The sequence below is a fragment of the Leptosomus discolor genome, chromosome 3 (assembly GCF_034619465.1).
Source record: "Leptosomus discolor isolate bLepDis1 chromosome 3, bLepDis1.hap2, whole genome shotgun sequence".
Lineage (NCBI taxonomy): Eukaryota > Metazoa > Chordata > Aves > Leptosomiformes > Leptosomidae > Leptosomus > Leptosomus discolor.
This window is the reverse complement of record NC_141393.1, coordinates 10985802-11005859: the sequence shown is the minus strand read 5'-3', so window position 1 is coordinate 11005859 and position 20058 is coordinate 10985802. Positions and strand designations below refer to the sequence as shown.

Genomic DNA, 20058 nt, shown 5'->3' with positions numbered 1-20058 from the left:
ACAAGCTGTGTCATAGAGATGCTGGGGAATGAGTACATGAAGTAAGATGCTACCACTGACTTTAAGAACAATTTTTTATCTTACATTGTTACAATTTAAATTCACCTTCAAAAAACAGGCACAGAAATACTAACTTTTCAAGTAATTTATTTGTATATATCACTAAATCATAAAAAGCCAATGCACTGTCCAGCAAAAAGCATCAATATATAAAACACTTTAACTCATTATCAGTAACACTGGAGTGTATCACTTATACTGAACCCAGGCCAGCTCCTACTAAAGCCGAAAGAAACTTTGTCAGTGACTCCATTAGCAGAAGGATTGGACTCAGATTTTTTATGTGCTAGGTGTTTACAAAGGGCTATATTAAAATGCTAGCAAAAAGCTTCCCTTTTAAGACTGTATCAAAACAATAATAAACCTCATTCCAATTCTATTTCTGTCAAATGCATGCAACTAAAGCTCCAACAGCAGTCATTACACTGCAAAAGACCACACAAATCAAGAGATATAATATTCAAAACAGACTAGGCTCTACCTTCAGCTTGTGTGGACTGGCGTGGCTCCAGCATGGCTCACAATGCTAAGCTATATATACACCAGTGAAGGATCTGCCTCTCTACTGCTTTCAACAGTTAAACAAATTACAAAAACTGTTCAGTTTTGTCCCCAAATACTTATTATGTGGGGACCACTTTAGCAGCATAACACAATAGTTAATCTAGACTCATAAAGCTTTTCCTGCCTGGCTATAAGAAGAGACAGTAGCTCACAAATACATAAGTTACAAGACATATGTTTCAGAGAGACTGAAATGCTTTCAGGCTCTGCACTGACTTATAAGCAAGAAAGATCTGCTTCAGATCTTTGAAGGTGGTACCACACAAAAACCCCAAACCTTTTAAGACTGTGGGTGTTAATGAGCTACTTCCAAACCGGCAAGTCTACAGAGATTTGAGAACAGTCTTTCCTTCCCCACACAATCTACGAGCTGCACAGGGCAAAGGGCCAGCTGAAGGGTATCTGGATCTGCCAACATGGAAAGAAGAGGTTTCCAAAGCAACCCCTGCAAACCTGGTGCCAGCACCTTTACATTAGATATCTGCACAGCTGACTCAGGTGGCTCTCTCCAGAAGCTGAGTCTAGGCCAACACATGCTTCAAGGAGATGCTCTGCAGTTTGTGAAGCCACATGAGCAGGCAGCTGCTGAGTGGGGCAAGCAAAGGCTGAAATTGTTGTCAGCACTGCCAGCACAGGCACTGCCATGCTATATCCCTCACATCACAGCCTGAAAGCCAAAATCCCTCATAGGAAATGCACTGACAGTTCTTCTCACTACCTATTTCTGTTCTGATTTATGGCACTCTCTTGTCCCTCTCAGCAGTTCTTTCCCCCAGTAGGAAGAGACATGAGAAACAGGGCCTGATCAGCTCGATGGCAATAAACCCCTCTGTTTGCAGGAATGTTTTTGGAGATGAAAGGATCCAGGGGAAGGAGATGTCAGAGGAACTGTTGGGGGGTTATTTTGTTGTTGTTTTGCTTATAAACCTCCAAAAACCTCTTAGGATTGTACTTCAGATCACAATATATTGATTTCTCAATTGTGTAACTTCAGCTAAAAAACAGCAATGGTTTTATTCAGAGAGTATTTGATCAGAATTTCTCTCATACCATCAGTCTGCACTGGCTGTGGACCCCAACACAGTGGTCCTCCCCCTGGAAGGATGCTGTTCAGTACAGAGCTTCCTGGCATCGTTTAGCAACTCTGGAAGATTGGTTTAATAAGGAGACTGTTAGTCCCTTTTGAAGTCAAATGTTGAACACTGTTTTCACAATGACAGTTAAAACTGTTGCAGCAGCCTAGAAAGTGGAATGGGTTAAGTGATGTGAGCAAGATTCAGTGTGTTGCAGGAATGTGCTGTATTTCAGACACAAACTATTGGACTTCACAGTGTTAACAGGGAAAAATAAATCCCCCTGCTGCAGGAGTGAGGGGGTGAAGAGCTCTGGACTGTGTTGTGTGGGATACCATGACAGACTACTTTCAAACATTTCCATGCCTTAAAATTTATGGTTTAACATAACACTCCTCTAACTCCACCGGGTTCTTCAAAGGACTGCTGGCACCAGCCTTGGAACCTCCTAGAGCAAAATTTCACCTGAATCAGGCTTGGCTTATGTAAAGAGATGGGTTTGATGTCATACCCCAGAGAACCCAAATGAAAATAGGGAAAATCTGTGACACTTTTTCTTATTTTTTTGGCAAAAGGTAAACTTTGCCATAGGAGCTGTAATTTTTCTCTCATTCATAAACGCTCTTCAGAATCTGTATATAAATGTGAGTCAAACTTGCCCCTGTTCGGTGGGAAACAAGGGGAAAGTGAGGAGGAGTTAAAGAGCAGTTTTGTCACAGGACTGTTCACTCACTTGCATGAGAGATCACCCAAGATTTCAACAGTAAAAATGAATCTTCATTCCCACCTCCTGGCAGGTTGTCTCAACCCTAACTTCACAACATAGTCAAGCAGAAAGGAGGAACAAAAACTTCTCAAATTAGATTTCCACCACATAGAAATAATTTAAGCTATTTCAGTGAGCAGCTCTTGCTGCCAAGTACTTTATCTCCTTGATAAACACCAGAACCACCAGGCTAAAACATTGTTATTTAGGAAATTCAAGACAAGTAGAAGAGCTTCAACAGCAGGAGGTTTTGAGGGGGATCCAGGATAACACCATGGCAGCAGCATTTGCCACATAGATGGAGGTTTGTGTCTCCCAAGGCAGAGGAGCGGATTAAACCTGTGCCTTGCAGTTACCCGCCAGTGGGGAGGGCTGGGGAAGGCATGTTACAGGCATTTTAACAAGCAGCTGATTGTTTTCTGCCACCCCTATGAAATGCAACTTTTCAGGTAACATATAACCACCCATGTCTAACAAATTACAGTTGCTGGCTTTTTGTTTTGATGAGGAAAAAAAAAAAAATTAAAGAAACCCAAACCAACATAAAATCACTATTTGAACAATCAAAATGGCTATTCACACAGCCCTTTTTGGGTGCCTATGCCCCTTTTTTAGGAATGAGGATCTGGCAGGAAGCTAATAAGCATTAAATCCTAAATCCTTTAGCTATCTATGAAAAAAGGATTTAAAATCTCACATGGATTCAGTTCTTTTGACTATTGTGTGCAATAACAGTTCAAGCAGTTATAGTAGCTATGAGAGGTAGAAAAGATTAAGCACTCAGGTGAATACATTCACGTTAATCTATATTTGCAATAGCTGTTCAATTACACTCTTTGGCATGGACAAAAGAAACTAAAGAGAAAGCATTGCTACGTAAATACTCTTCCCAACAACAGAATGGAAAGGCACTATCAATCACACGCCTGCCCTGTAATAAGCAGTCTTTGCTGTATATTAAGTAAATTGCTGTCTAAGCTCTCAGAAACAAATGTTAGGTTTTCTGAGAGAGTGCAGTTGTGTTTTCCACTTCTACGTCAGGAGCACATCAAAGTGCTCTCTTTTATGCAGTTGTTAGCTTCATAAATTATTGAGGGAAATTTTGTCATTTCAAAACTTTAAAAAAATTTCAGGTGTGTATCTATGACTACTAAAATACAGCTTAGATTAGTTTTCCTCTTTCTTATGGAGGACAAAAGTAGAAAGATGCACTTCAAGGCATTAGGACCATGAACAGAAACAATTCTATAACTTTTTCAGTGCTCATGTAGCTGTATGAGCATTTTCTTACTGCATGCAGGTGTGGAAACTAGCCAGGCAAAACCTGCCTCTCTTCCCAGATTGCCTAAACACAAGGAAAGGACATTTGTAGTTTCCAAAGCAAACATTCCAATGAGATAAAAATGGGCTATTTCCATCAGCAAAGGAAATGGTTTGAGGCACAAATTTAGGATCTGGATATAGATAGGATTCCCATTCACGGATGTTCACACCCAAGCCATTGATTTAGAAGAAAAAACAAAAGTTTTGTCAAAATCCAGATTTGTTTGTCACAAAATACAGTATGTCTTGCCCGTATGAAAGTCTGGATTTTTGTTAAATTTATCATTTAAAGGAAAAAGTAATTTTAGTTAAAAAAAAAAAGTGATTTTACTTGCAATATGTTTGAGGTGGGGGGCTTTGGAGAAGGGAGATGATAAAAGCCATGTTCACCCGAACACCAAGTTTGTATGTGGTTTCTTGCACCAAACATTTTGCAGCTGGCATCCATTCTGAATTTGCACATCTGATACTGCATTTTTTGAGACCCGTCACATAGATAGATGCCGGATTTGAGATTGTGCAGAAACCTTATTTCCCGCATAAAGTCTGTGGTTCACACTTCCCTAGCAAGAGGACCCCACGTTCTGCACACAGATCAGCCCGAAGAGACTCCTATACACTTCCCCCATTTCTCAGGAGACAGTCTCCAACCATCAACCTAAGGGCTAAGCTGTATGAGGTGCTAACAACAGAGATTGGACCAATATGCAACGAAGACTAAAAGATTCTGGAGGACAAATGAAGGTGAAGCATCACTGATGAGAGCCTTCAGGTGTCCAGGGGAATACTGAGTGTTCTCTATCAGCCAGTCATGCATTTCACATGCAACAGCCATTGCACCAAGAAATCCCAAAGCCCTCAAACCAGGAATCAGTTTGTCCAGTCTAGCCCTTCATTTCAGAGTAACACAGCCTAGAGCATTCTAACCCACTGTTTACATCTGGGATTTAAAAGAAACAGGCCAAGTGCACATGTTTTCTTAAGGTGAGTTTTCAGGTTACTTTAAATACAGAAGTTAGATTGGTTAGACTCTCAGACACCGTAATCAGCTTAACCCTTCTGTCCCTCAAGAACTACACATTAACTTGCTACACCAAAGATCTGCTTGAGTTTCTTCAGTCATTAAGACAATAAACTCGCTACTAAATACATCTTTCTTCCCATTTGACACTTTTTCCAACAGCAAATGACTGTTTACGAAAAGATATGCTGGCTGTTTTGAGCCAGAATATCGTACTGTGTTGTAGAAGAGTATGGTTTCGCAACCAAAGGATTGACACTCCTATCAAAATATGTTCTGTTTGTCACCGACAAGTCCGTACTTTAAGTGAATTAATAACAGGACCATGTTCATGCCAGGGTCATTGCTCATTTAGGAGTCCAAGGCACAGAATTCCGGAATCAGAGGGAAAGTACCCCTTGCTCACGCGATAGAACTGAAAAGTGTGTGCTCCTCTTGCTTGCAGCTCTGCTTCCATCCTAAATACTACATAGGTTAAATCCACAGTGTTTCATGTCAGTGAGGGAAGGTCTTGAAGGGAAATGTGGCTTTCTGTTCCTAACAGGACTAATACAGGCTAACATCAGGACATTACCCAGAGATGCGGGAGGAGTTAAAACATCTGCAAACCCACATTAGAAACCCATCTTAGCTCTTCAGAGGTTGTGCATTGGCCAGTGCTTTCCTATTCTGCTCACATCACATCCACATCCACCTCCAGGTGTCATAACCTATGTATCATTGCACAGATCCTAATACAAGAAAAAAGCGGTATATAAAGTTAAGGCAACCTAACAACTACTCTGACATAAGCTGCCTGATAAGGGAAGAGCCTATACCAATATCACAGAAAAGCATTAGAATTATTTCTGGCATGTATCTGTGTACATTGTACATACACACATACACCACCTCCCTGACATGACATGGTCTGTATACTCAAACATCCATCACTGGTTATTATAACAACAAGTTTTCTAAGGGACTACAGAAATATTGCTATAGCACGCAGGTGTCCTTCAGTTTTTAAAGTAAATCATCATGCTCTTACTTTTGCAACTTCTACTGAAAGCTCACAGCTGAAAGACACCTCATGAGTTAGTGGGATAAGAAGTTATGAGCATTTGTGCCCTCATGAGGAAATTCTAGTCCAAAATATGGCTTCAATTGTTTCTCCATTATAAAAATAATAATAAACATTGATCTAAAAGCTCAGACAGCACTTGTTAGCTCAGATTTTTCTAACCCAATGTGGACTGCTGGCAGGGAATTGGCAGGGAAATTAACCACAGATGGCAGGCAGGACATGGGGAATATATTTGATATAATAGAATAATTATGTGGCAACACCCTAGTGCCTCAGAAAGCAGCATCCAGTTGCATTCGACCAAGTAAGGCTCTTCCTGTGTTACTAGCAATTTTCACAGGTTAAAACAAAGGCCTTTTGACTATGGTTTTAGCAACACAGGGAACACGGTGACTAAACAACTGCATCCAATGTTCTCCATCAGAATGGCTCACAGCTTTGTGATGGGCAGCAGCAGGAGCAGCTTTTCCCCTTTCCACCATGTGACAATAAATAAATACAAGTATAAATACCCCACAGGGTTTTAGTTCTTTGAATACACTTCTGGCTAAAGTGTTTCCAGAGATCTGTGTTTGGAGATGGCGAATTAAAAAAGGCTTTGAAATATCACAGAAATGCAATATTTGACTCAGAGAAACTGAGCCACACTCTGTGTTGTTTTGCAACGGATGACTATAAGCAGAGGTCAGAAATGTACAAAAGAGAGACATGTGTGAGAGAGCATAGGTAGGTAGGTAGGTAGGTATGTGTGTACAAATAATACTGCTATTCTAACATTTTCAGCCTAGCATCAGCATGTTGGCCTGAGGGTCCAAGCTTTGGGAGAATAGGTTGCAGAAAGCTAAATGCAAACAAAAAAGCCCAAACAGGTCCAATAACTGGGCGTTGCACACTACCCTTCCTCCCCTCCAGTCAGCCCAAGAGCTTCTCACTACATGCTCTACCTTCTTACCTGCCCAGGAGTTTCCTTCAAAATTAGCTTTGCTTTTAAGCATCACTGATGCTTGCAAGCTGGGTGCTGGCCTCACCCCATCTAAGGGTGAGGGAAGCTAGGGAAAACCAACTGGGATGCATGTGAGACTCACAGAAGAGCCTCAGCCTCTTTTCAGTTAACATGCCAACTCCAGCAGCCAAGGTGCTTGCATTCATGGACACTGAAACGCAACTGGAGTTAGAAGAATTCACCCGAGTAAATCAACTAGAGGCTAAGATTTGATGCTAAAGTTAGCAGGTGAGTCTGTACATGTACTCATGTTGGGCTAAACTTTCCAAAGACTGAAGTATTTTGTACCTATTGACTTTTACTTCGAGGTGGGATCCTGGCTACTCCAGGTGCTTTAAAGATCCACTTTTTGTCTGTTGAGCTGCAGAACAATGAAGATAGTGTCAGGTTGACAGATGCTAGTGAAAATGCTAACCACAAAAGTCAATAAGAGTAGAAACACTAGGACCAATGTTTGCTGCTTCTCATGGAAGTGGAAAGAAGAAAAAGACCCTGAGACAGGAGGAAAGAGAGGTAGAAGAGAGCATCAGCTCCAGACAGCCTCACTAATGAACAGCATCTTCTTCCTCCTCAGAAATAGAGACAAGGCTTGAGCCCTGGTATCTCAGAGCAAAGATGAGGAGGAGACATTTGCTATCTTCTGCCTCCTGGTTCTTCAAAACCCCAGGCAAGACCAGGAACAACAGTCTCAACCCACATGTTACTTCAGCCTAAGCCTAATTTGGCACATACATAAAATACGTTACACAAAGCAGCAGCATGGTTCCACGTAAGGAGTAAGGCATGCACTAAAGTAATTTGTGGGAAGAGATATCACTGCCGAATCTTAAATTCAAAGTGAGACTGGAAGGAGAAGCATTGTCTTTTACAGTTGGAGAAACAACTGGGGAAACATGGGAATAGGCTAGCTTTCAGGACCCAGCTCTTCTTCGGGATATGAAGGGGAAGGCCATGCCCTGGCAAAGGGCTTAGGTACCTGCAAGAGTATATCTCTTATTAGACCAGATGAATAAAAAAAAGTACTCCTGATGTCTGAATCTTAAATGAGTATTAAGTAATTTGATCTCTGATTTCCTTTTCAGGTACTCTTCCCCTGCTGTCAATTCACAACTTCAAAAAAAGCCACCTCTGTAAATCTTTCAAAGGAATTGCATTCCCGTGTGGGCAGAAATCATGCTGAAAAACAAGATCTCTCTAAGATAGCTGTGGCCAGCTGGGGCTATAGATGATGTTCACAGGGCTGGCTCACTGCTTAGAGCCCATGGAGGGTTTTTTTCCCTAAACCTATGAGAACAGTTTGGCTATTAAATGCAATGTTAGATTTTACGCCCTAAAGTGCTTACTAATTCAGGGATTTGTTATGACTTCAAATTCTATTTCAATCAAATGCTTAAGCCAGTACTTAACTTTAAGCATCAGACAGTCCCCAGAAGATTACAGAAAATCTGCGTGGTTGTGCTAGCCCCAGGCTTGAGCTCCGACAGGGTGGAAGCCTGCTGTCTTCTCTCCCCTCCTTCCTACTTACCAGGCAATACAGCTGTGCATGGTTTGCACTTGTGTTGCAGTAAATTCAGTCTCAGCTCAAACACAGCTGCTACAGGCAGTGTCAGTGTACTCCCAAAAAGTCTTCTTCAACTTAAACTTAACTGCTTAAGTTTTCTGCTGAACCAGGGTCTTCTATGTAATGTGTACCTGGGGATAACTGCCTAAATCTAGCACAACTTTACTTCTCTGCCATGCAAATCCCATGCTCGTCTGAGTGACTCTTCTTAATTATCAGATCTACTTCTCATCTCAAACATCCACCTTATTTGTCGAAGCACTGGCCAAGCAAAACTGAAAGCAACAGCAAAGTCACTAGTGAGCTTTGTGAAAATAGCAGCTCTTCTCCTTTTTCACAGCAAAATTCATCAGCCCTGGAACTCCTGCCCATGAGTGGGGAGAACAGACCCATTCAACACTGAACTACCTATAAAATAACTCAGCTGTTTGAGCTCTTTGCTGTGTTTATAGTTATATAGAGATACCTACAATGCAAATGTTCACAGTAATTTTTCATACCCTGTATGAAATAAATATCACAAGTAAATTCTAATACTCAAAACTGAATACTGTACAATGGTAGGGATCAAGTTACATTTATAAATGCACAAGCATTAATACTATCTATTCAGCCTAATTTCTTAGTATGCAAGCTTCAGCAATTGCTAGCTACACTACACTTCAGGAGTCATAATAAATGTTGGTCATGCCAAAACCTAAGAAGAAACAAAACCACAAAAATTCTCCACCATCCCTCCATATGATACACAGTTTTTGACAGGTAGTATAATAACATAGTGGTTTCATGAAATTCATTAACACTGTCCAATATTAAATATCAAGACTGGAACATGGGTCTCTATGTTCTAAATGAACTCAAAATCAGAGCAGGAGCAACAGGTTTGTCAGCACTATGTCCATACATAGCAAAAGCTGAGACAGTGAGAATCCGTACCTGGACCAGAGCCACAATTACCCACAATAAATTGGCAACAGGGGCAGCTTTACTGCCAAGAGGGAGGAGAGGGAAAGAAGAGAGATGCAGCCCCAGTTATAATTGTTATTGCAGAATGGTTTGAAGAAATAGCCTGGACTTTGTAGCCTGGTCTTGCTGGCTCAGTGCTCAAAAATGGCCCCTGCCCCAAAAGCCAGTGATAGCACGTAGGAACTTTGCTAGCAAGAGCAGGTTACAGACTGTGCCTGCACAGGACCAAAAGTTTGCTGTGCCAACGACACATGAAGCCATTCATTCTTTGCATCCTAATATAAGTATTTCTACCAACAATTTCTCATGGAGGAAGTGGGTGATTCACAAGTGCATCTCTTTTCAGGAAAGAAAAGATCTCACACACTCAATTCCCTGACTCAACTTCAGCTCACACTACTGAATAATAAAATCTAGATCCTGCCCTGGAAATATGCTTACACTTTAGATCATGCCACTTTTCTCATCTTGCAAAGAGGTTCGTGAAGAGGATCTTCCTAGCAACAGCTCCTTTTCGTGGATCAGGCTATCTAGCAGGTCCTCCTGTCTGTAGTTGTGGTAAACCTTCAGGAAAGCCAGAATGGTAATTCCCAGCCAAGTCAGCCAGGCAGCCCAGAGACCAAACTGAAGAAGAGAAGAAATGATAAAGAGGTCAGTACTGTATTTTAAAAACAAAGCCCAGGTGAATGTTAACATCTCAACTGAACAAAAACCCATGGATTCATGCCAAGTTATACCCAGTAGAGGTCCTGGCCCCACTGTTCCTCAACTCTGTCAAGATATTCCCAGTTTAAAAAGAAAAACTCTTTATGTGCTAGAAAACCGAAGTAAAAATGTACTACGTACAATAATGAAAACAAGAAATCTGTATAATCCAGATGCATCCACTGAACTCCCCACATCTGACATTCTGCCTGGCCCAAAATTCTTGGGATTATTTCACTTTTGTTACTTTAGAATTGCAATATGTTTTAAGAAATTTTCCAAAACTTTTTTCCGAAGTCCTTCAGGCCTCCCACCACCCTTGCAAAAGTGTTACTTTTAAGGTATTTCTATTCAAAATATTGTTGAGAAAATCTTACAAATTGAGCCTTCACATTCTGGGGTCCCTGGTTCACATTAGCAGGAACTCAAAGAGCAAGAGAAGTCTTCTACAATGCATCCAAGTACCTGGTGGCTCATTCATACCTGGCACAAGAGACCTGGGCTTGAAGCCTCAGATCTCAAATAAGTCCCATCACTAACTTAGTCTCTTTTGCTTAACTTTGTAGAAATAATTACACTTTGACTGGTTCAAGTACTCGAACGTTGGCCTCCCTGCCTCAGAGGAGGCTCATTTGTAGTAAGGCTTTCTTGCAGAAATTCCATTTTAATTCCATGACGCCCTTAGCAAAAAAACATTAGTTGAATCCCTGGATTTCAGTATTGACACACTGAATCTTAAATTAAAAAAATACAACAATTTAAACACTTCCAGACAGTAATACAGCTGTGTACTCTAATAGCAAATTTAGATAAGAAAGGGCCACTATTTTTTAAAGGAAGTTCATTTTCCTATATATCGTATGCACTTTGGAAATTTCCTTAAGTATTTCTGCCCATACTTACAATTATCTCAGTTTACCAGTAAAAAATACTTTTGCATTATTCTAGACACCTTGGAAATAAGGACATATTAATTTGTCTTTATATGGCTATATCTAGAGAATTGGAAGCTTTGCATTCATTTCTTAAACACCACTTAGTTAATGAAACATTATCTTAAAGGCATTCAGATTTCTGCTACTGCTGTGATCTTCTCAGCGTATTTGATATGAAAGAATCTACTTTGATTTAGCAAAATTCAGTGAAACTCCCAAGGCCATTCTGATGTGTTGGAAGCATCCAAATGGAGGAAACCAGAGACAGGGACAGAGATTGCTTCTAAGTAAAGCCTACTGTAGGAATCTATTGCATTTATAAGGAAATGTTTGCTTAGCTGGTAAGTCTAATCTGCTCTTGGCTTTTTCTTTCTACTGTTTCAGAGAAACTCATTTTCCCTTCATAAATAGACCCATTCTCATACCTTCATCCAACTCTGCTTACTACACCTTGGATATCAGAAGACAACGATACAGGATTTTGTTCCCTGCTTGGTCCTTTCTTCGAACAGTCACAATCAGGATTCACTTTGACACTACCACGTTCAGCTTTTGAAGCCAAATGGAGTTTCTCTGGAGCTGTTACACTCCCAGGATCTTCATACCTGGGTCCTTGCAGAGATCAGTGGCTGCTCTACCCAGGGTCATCTGGAGGGACATGGATCAGTGTGGGGAGCCACATCCAATGGCTTGGCTGATCCATCTACACTGTGACATGTTAAGTCTCCTCCAACTGAAGTGCTATGGGTATGGACCTTGACTTTTTAGGCATGGGTCCCTGTTAAAGAAATGCCTTCTTTTCCATATAGATTACCAACTGTCCACCCTGAGATCACAAGGTGAACATGGACATTTAGTCCCTATGAACTCAAAGATATAGACTGATAACGGGTTTACTTCCGCTACCCTCCCACTAGCTGGCAGATTAGGAGCTAATGGCAAAATCTGCTGCAAAATACAGCTTGGCCTTGGGCTAGCATCATATAAAGGGGTCACTTTTATGGCATATTTCTGTCCTACATGTAGATATGTCTGAGTTGGATGTGTAGATGCCAGTGCTGGCAATGAAGACACAAAACTAACTTGTGTCCAAGAGGCAGAGTTACCTTCAAGGAGTGCCCCAGGCAAGCTCTTCCTGGGTGGGACAACATAAGCAGCACGTGTATCGGTGCAGCCCTACATAGATGGGGGCTACTCTCCTTGCAGAACTCATATGTGCTCACACACGTAAGTGCTGAAGTCCCACTGTTCACTGACTTTGCTTGTTGACTTAGAGCTAGCATATTCAATAGAAAGATCTGACACCCTTAGAGGTCTAATTCTGAAAGATTCGTTAGAAAACACCCCTATCTCAATTACAGTAATCTTTCATTATTTTCCATGGTCTGATATTTATATAGCTCAGGTAATCTCAGACAAACTCATGGAAGGCAAAGCCAAGAGCCCAATGATCTGGTGCATGTCAGGCATTATTGTGTCTGACAATGAAGAGCAATGAAGAGCTTCAGGACACCAGAGTGTGGAGAGATCATCCTTTGAAGAAAGAATGAATTTTCCCTCATGAGTAACAAGATCAGTGGCAGAGTCAGGATTTGACATGTCTGCATTCAAAACCATCTATTCTGAATTTAAAATGCAAATGTGCCCATCACTATTGTCCTGATTCAGCACTTACTGAAGTCAGTGGAAACATTCCCATTGATTTCAGAGGAACGGTAGTTCAGCTCCAGCAATCCCAGATCAATGAGCAAATGGCAAATGAACTGGAATAGAACCATGACCTAGTCTGACCTACCTGTGCAATAGCAAACTGGTCATAGAAAGCAGAGTTTTCTAAGTTCAGTTCAAGGTCTATATCCTGTAATTCCTCACAGCTACCCAAGGAAGGCATTCGGAGGGAAAAAAGAAAATTATTTCAGAGATTCCAATCAGGAAAACCAAATATAAAATGAAGCAACATGTGTTTCAGTCACAACATCGTGTTCTATGAAAAGATATTTAAGTTATTGCAGTAACCAGGTTGCTTGCCAATCTTCTCTAAAACTAGGCTAAAAGAAGCATGTAATTAATTTCTTTAAAAAAAAAAAAAAAAAAAGTATAATTATGTCAATGATAACACCAATCTTTCCTAAGTGGAATCATAATAGTTATTATGGAAACAGTATACTTAAACCCCTCTTTTCCCACTACCCGCAAGCCTCCCACATATACACATTTGGCATCACCCCAGACTGCTTTCTTCACCCCTCAATGAAACAAAGTGTATGAGCCTCCATTACCTTTTGACTTCATCAGGAAAAGCCTCAGAAGAAGGGATTGTGTGGGTGTTTTTGTTTCGGATGCTCCAGCAAGGAGATGATACTCTGATGGTAAGATAGAGGCTGCCTACAGATTTTACAAATAACTTGGACTTTTACTGGTGTGAAAAAAATCCCAGGACTTTGAGGTTGTCTTTCTATCTCTTGGTTGATTTCTGCAGCCTCTTCTCTCTCCTTTTCAGTGCTGTCGGTCATCTTGGGTTCTTATCCGAATATTCGATTAGACGCTTTTTGTAATTGAGTTTTTAACCGAATATTCGAATAATTCGATTAATCGTTGCAGCCCTAAACAGAACATCGACTATGGCATTTTACAACATATGACAATGCACAACATAAATGTCTGCTTTAAGTAGTACGTTTATTCAGTATCATATGACATAAAATGTCACCTTTTCCTCTCTCTTCATTGTTATTTGTTTGATAGGAAAAAATCTACCTCAACTTATCATGTTTCTTATGAGGAGCATAAGCATCGTGGGATACAGTAGACCGTTTTAGGATCTGTACATTCTGTGCACTGTGAGAAAGTATCAACCATCTGTACTTTGCATTTACAAAGTACTTTCCATTCTTCGGTTCTCAGGGTGTCCACAGCACCGTTATGAGGCCAGCATCTTTATACCAGTTTTTGGATGATGGTGCATGGTGGCACAGGCAGGGTGAATGACTTGCCCACTGTCACACAGTGGGTTGGTGGCAGAGCCAGGACAGCAAGCCAGTAGCCCTGACTCCTAGTCCCCTGCCCTGCTCTCAAGACCACACTCCCCGCATCGTAACAGCATTTCCAAATCTAGCTCTCCTTTGGAAATGAAAATTTTTAAACTAATGGATTTCTTTTATGTATGAACATGACTCTTAAAGAGACCATCAAACGCCATGGAAACTGTACTTTTCTTTGTGGGGAAGTAAATGCAAAAAAAAGTTTTATTTTTTCTTTTTTTGTTCCAGATGAAAAAATTCTGGATTTCCACACTACAGATGCCGTCTCCCCCTTGCTCACCTTGCGTGTAATAACTACAGTTTGTAACAGCATTGTTCATTTGTGCGTACATGAAAAAAAAAAAAAAGGAAGAAAAAGTATTCTTCAATACTAACCTATTTGGCATGCTTCCTTTTTCAGTAATTGCATCACACCACATGTTAAATCCTACACTCACTATAGTGCTAGCAATAAATGTGATAAACACTACAAAGGCGCTGATCAGCAGATTCAGGAAGGCATAAAAGAAAGAGCTGCAATAAAAAAGAAGAAAAATGTAACTCATAAACAGCTGAAACACAACATCAGCAGTCTTTCTAAGCAGTGTACACTGGTCACAAAGATATCAGTTTCCATTTGAAACATATCTGCTTTAATTAAGAACACCTAATACATTGAAAAACTATGGGTTATGATTTTGAGTTACATTATCTTTATTTGTAAGTGCTTTCGGTTTTGATTTTTTTTTCTCCATAAGTGGATGAGGCTTTAAATCATAAATACTAAGTGGCGATTGTTCATACACACCATGGCTTTCATTAGCTGTAATGATGAAAATCACTATTGTTAAAATAAATGTCATTAGCTCAAATTATATAGTAACTGGAGCTAAAATTATTTCATGACTAAAGTGATAATTGGGACAAAAATTGCCTAGGAGTGGGAAACTAAAATAAGACAACACAGTACTGATAGCTATAATCATTTTAAGCAATGTAACACAAGGTAGTGCCATCATAGGGCACGAATCTCAGTTTTATGGGCAATCTGCAAAGCAGGCCAGCTTCTCCTGGGACTTCTCTGGCTTTGGTGTCATTATGTTATTTCTGCCAGCTGAATGTCAATTTACTTCAGCCCTGTTAAGTCTGCCCAACCAGGGCCAGGCCTAGGCACCTGCTGTGTTTGGAGTGATAAGGGGTGGGATGCTTACAGTGGTCCCTTAAGTCCAAGGAATTGTCTGCTCATCTTCCAACCTCACTGCTTAACTCTCCCCCTTAATTCTAGTCAGTGAAAACTTTCTAATCCTTTTCTCATTCATCTGAAAAAATCCTTCACTATTGAAACAGCTCTAGCTGGCACTTGGAAAGTCTCATTATCTAAAAACTAGGCATCTACTCTAGGTTGAAGAAAGACTGGCAACTCCAAGAGGGAGGTCATCCTATTCAGGTTAGGTGATAAGGATGAATATGATGAATTTCCCACCAGTGCCACTCTCATTATGCTGAGGACAGAAGGAGTCTACTCACCTCAGAGAACAAAAAACCAGTAATTTCTTTTCCCTGGTGGCTCATTAAATGAAAAGTCGAGAGGCTTTTTGAGTCAGTGTTTGAATCCTGGGAAGGTTCTAGGCTGGTCAATCCTGATTTGTACAGGTATACACGGTGTGACATGTATGACCTCAGGATGACTTCTTTAAAGTGAGATGAGGAAACAATTGCCACTGAGGTGAGGGTGTTTTTTTCTGGGTTGATACAGATTTAGAGGGGCTGTCTAGGCTTTCTCCAAAGTGACAGTCATCCCATCCCAACACTGACAGAAAAGAAGTTAAATAAACCATCTTCCAGAAGTGCCCTAACAGACTGTAGGGGAGGCCAGAGGCCAGGACACCTGACTCCTAGATGAACGTTGAGATGAAACCTACTCTCATCCTATGGCTTCACTGGACTTGGTGGACTAGATCATCTCACCTCCACAGAGTGCTGGGGTCACCATGTAGCAGAGGGAGCTGGTACAAGCACAACTTGGTTTTGCATGTTCACTGCCCCTGCCCTGATTTCACACCTAGCCTGGATTTCATCCCAAGTGTTACTAAAGCCATATTCACTCTGTGCACCTTAGCATGGTGTGCTGGCCTGAGAGGCAGAAAAGACTTGAGCTGTCCACTGAATGAAAACAGAGGTGACACTAAAATAGAAACAGCTCTAGAAAAGGAAGTTATCAGGATTATTCAGTGGATCATTGCCAGCCCAGGACCTCTAGTCCTCCCTCTGCTTCCTACCCTGCAGCGTGAGAGCTGCCAAGGTCCAGAATCTGACCTCCCACCAACAAAGCAGGGCTCAGCATTGCACTTGATTTGCACCAGGCAAGCAGTAGCCATCACTGTGTGCTGGAGATTCTTAAGAACAGGGCATCCTGGTAGAGAACTGTGCTAATTTGGCTCTCTACCTTGCCTATTTGTCTCCTTATATCAGAATTTCAAGCTACACATTCCTGATTGAGTGAATGCCCCCTAACGATAAATGCTTACACTCAAAGTAGAAGGTGCTTTGCAATCATAGTAGTGAACTATCTGGGTTGTACCTCTGCCTTTCAGCTGAGCGGAATAGTCCCAGGCCCAGAGCATGGCTGGCAGCCAGCACTTGCTTTCCCTACTCCTGCAGGCAACTCAGACTCAGTCTGTCCCTGAGGCAAGGGGTGCTGAGACCCTGTTAAGAAGAATTTTTAGCAGTCTTAGCTGACAGCAGTCATTCAAAGCCATTGCACACAAAGACTGGCCACTTTGCTAGGAGGCATAAGGTACTAATCCTGATTGCCTTGGGCCAGCTCTCCCTGGAGCTGGCCCAGCAACACTGATCCTGCTTAATAGGATCACTAGTGTTGTCATGCTAGTTCTTCCTCAACTGCCTCTAGTTGGAAATGGCAATTATCATTTATGGTGAGGAGCTTGCATTTATCTCTCCACCCAAACAGACCTGTTTTCACTCCCATTTGAAGCATTAACAGATGTCTGTCTAAAATCAGAACAGCCTGTGTCCTGCCTGCTTTTCAGACAGACTGCAGCAGATCCGATACAGGGTAGACCTTCCTTCTTACTAGAAAACTGCTTTTTTCAAAAAACTTCCCTTTTGTCCTGTTTTACCCCTCTGTGATACTCTACGGTTATCTGATGCAAACTTGCTCCATCTTTGCTCCCCACCACCCTCCTGACTCCTTTCTTGCCTGGAACAATTATGAACAGTGTCATACAGCTTCTAACGCTCAGCCCAAAGGAGTCTGAAAGCAACTCCTAAATGGACAATTTTCAGGGTTCTGCCCAATGGTTTTGAACTAAATAGCCATATTTGGAAGCAGGCCAAACATCTGATCCAAATTTCACTGTTACAAGGTTTTTACTGCTGGTTTCTTCCAAAAATTAACTAGTTCTGAACTGCAAAACTGAAAAAAAGCATCTATATTCAACTAATCTGCTATAGGTAGTTGATCACCTGAGGAAGCTGAATTCAAATGTATTAAGAAGTACATGGTTATATTTAGCACTTGTAAAGTTTTAATATGGAAATAAGTTTCTTGTCCATACTTACTATAGCATGTTTTAGTATTAGGCAGCTAGTGGTTGGAAAGAGCCGGAGAGACAACATTGCTACCCAGTCCCCAATATTACCAACATCAGGGTGTTGTACAAGCCCGTATGTGAGTAAGAGCCACTGACTCAAGAAAGCTCTAGTCCAAATAGATCTGGACACAAGTGATTTACCCTTGGTATGGTCCCTAAACCATGAGAAAATTACCTCCTTAGTCTAGCCAGCCACCAGTGCCTACTCCTGCCTTCCCACATCTGTGCAGCTGGATGCTTGAAGGACCCTGGTCCCATAGCAACAACAGGCTGGGTTACACGTGCCAGGGGCTCTATCCAACAGAGAGACACGCACAGAGCCCAATGCTCCTGAGATGTTGCCTGGACCACCAAGCTGATGCCCCTTGGTTTGTCTGAGCACAGTAACCAGCTGCCAGTGCAGCCCTGTGGCTGCTGCAGGGAGCTCTCAGCATTGCTCTCCTGTCGTAACCAAGCAATAGTTGTTCTCTGCAATAGTTGCCATGTCCACCACAAAAGCAGGATAAAAATAGAGGGGGACCACCGACTGCTCCCTTTTCTGCCCCCACCCCCCTCCCAACCATGTTGTTTCAAAGGTTTTCAGACACCCAGTGTACATCCCGCGAAGGCCCCCCTTTGCAGGGACGTGTAGTGGGAAATGGTCAGGAGGTACCTGCAAGCCCCAGCCTCCAGCATGGCCCCACAGCCCCCAACACCCTCCATGCCCACCACAGCTGAGCTGGCCAGACGTTGCTCCCAGATTGCCAAAGGGCATTGGGCGCATAGCAGTGAATCCAGCCCCCCACTCCAAACCCCTGCAGGGGAGCATCCTCTGGAAAGGGCCCTGGACACAGGTGGGTGTGTATGTGGTGTGTGTGCAGACAGACGCAGGCAATACACCCCCTCACCCCAAACCCCTCTAGGGAGCAGGATGATCTGGATGGTGCAAAGCCCGATGCTTCACCCCCAGGCTTCTCCCACTTGCCCCAGCCTGCAGGAGGGACGGGCACCCCATGCCCTCCCCAGCGATACTTACTCCTCATGCCCTTTGCAGAGGAAGAAGAGGGTCCTCCAGGCCTGCACTGTGGCCAGCAGCAGGGAGAGGAGGCCGGTGAAGATGCTGAAGCGGCAAGCGGCCTCGGGCCCCCACTCCTGCACGGTGAAGCGCTGCCTCTCCACCGTCAGGTTGGCATTGAGCCACATGCCCTCAGTGAAGAGCAGGCACCGGCCGTGGAAGTCGTTGCCATTCTCGGAGAGCGGCACCACCACGATGAAGCTGAAGAGGAAGGCCAGGAAATAGCAGATGCACTGAGCGAAGAGGAAATTGCTGAGCGCCATGTCCACGGCTCTGTGCAGGCAGAGGGAGGGATGGAGGGAGGGATGCAGGAGGGAGGGATGCAGGAGGGAGGGATGTGGGGCGGGAGCTGGGGGAGGATGGAGGGATGAAGGGAGAAAGCCTGCAGCAGCAGGGGGTGGGGAGGGAGGATGCGCAGTGCAACGCAATGCAATGCGATGTCTCCTCCGGGCACGGCTGCTGCCTCTCCCGCGGCCCGAGCTGCCCCTACTGATGGCTTCAGGGCTTGCGGGGGGAGGGGGGTTGGGGGGGCAGAGCGGAGAGGAAGAGCTGTTGTGGGGGTTCCCTCTTCTTAGGGAAAGTCTGGACGCTGATACATCCTGGTGCCCAAGGGGTTAAATAAGTCCGTGCCCCCCCAACAGGGCTGGGTACCACCGGCTCTTCGGTGGGGTATCCCCCTAATGACACAGGACACAGGCACTCCTCCACCAAAAAAAAACCCCACCCCAAAATAAAAAAAACAGAAACCAACAACAAACACACACCCCCCCCCCCCCCCCCCCAGCTTCATCCTGTCATCCAGATCCCAGCAAGTTTTGGCTCCAGTTTCTAAAAATCTGGCCACTAACCTCAGATGGTGGCAGTAAGAGACAGGGTGCACAGCCACCCCAGGACCTGCAGAGCAAGTGGTTTTGTTCTTAGCCCAGCTGGTCACTCCCCGCAACAAGATACTGCAAGTTGCAGCAAGGGCTCACCAGAAGTGGAATACCTTTTGTTGAGCTTTGTTGTCAGTGAGGGCTGCTCAGGGTTGGGATCACCTACATTGTCCCCTGACTGGCAGATGGAGTAGGGGTGAAAGAAAACAACTCTAAGCTCCAGCTGGACATCAAGCTGAGAACGGACCAGCACAACAATGGTACGTGTGTGGCATGGACAGTCACTGCTCACTTGCTTCCCAAGGGTGAGCATCCACCCTGCTCTGCACTGCCAGGGACCACCCGCATGACCCACACCACTCTTGGAAAGCCATCAGAGCATCCCCTCAGCTGTAGGGCCCAAAACTGCACGGCCAGGGTGCAAGAAGGCAAAAGACATCGGAGAGAGGAAT

The 20058-nt window shown here is 43.1% G+C and overlaps 1 protein-coding gene across 1 annotated transcript; it reads right to left on the bottom strand.

Annotated features, from left to right (window-relative positions):
- Positions 1-9847: 9847 nt before the first annotated feature.
- On the bottom strand, positions 9848-18994 carry TMEM179 (transmembrane protein 179). Its single transcript, XM_009947183.2, has 4 exons — positions 18693-18994; positions 14460-14597; positions 12839-12917; positions 9848-10027 (listed from the first exon to the last, which is right to left on the bottom strand). Exons 1-4 carry the CDS (start codon positions 18992-18994, stop codon positions 9848-9850), a joined length of 699 nt encoding a protein of 232 aa, XP_009945485.1.
- Positions 18995-20058: the final 1064 nt, after the last annotated feature.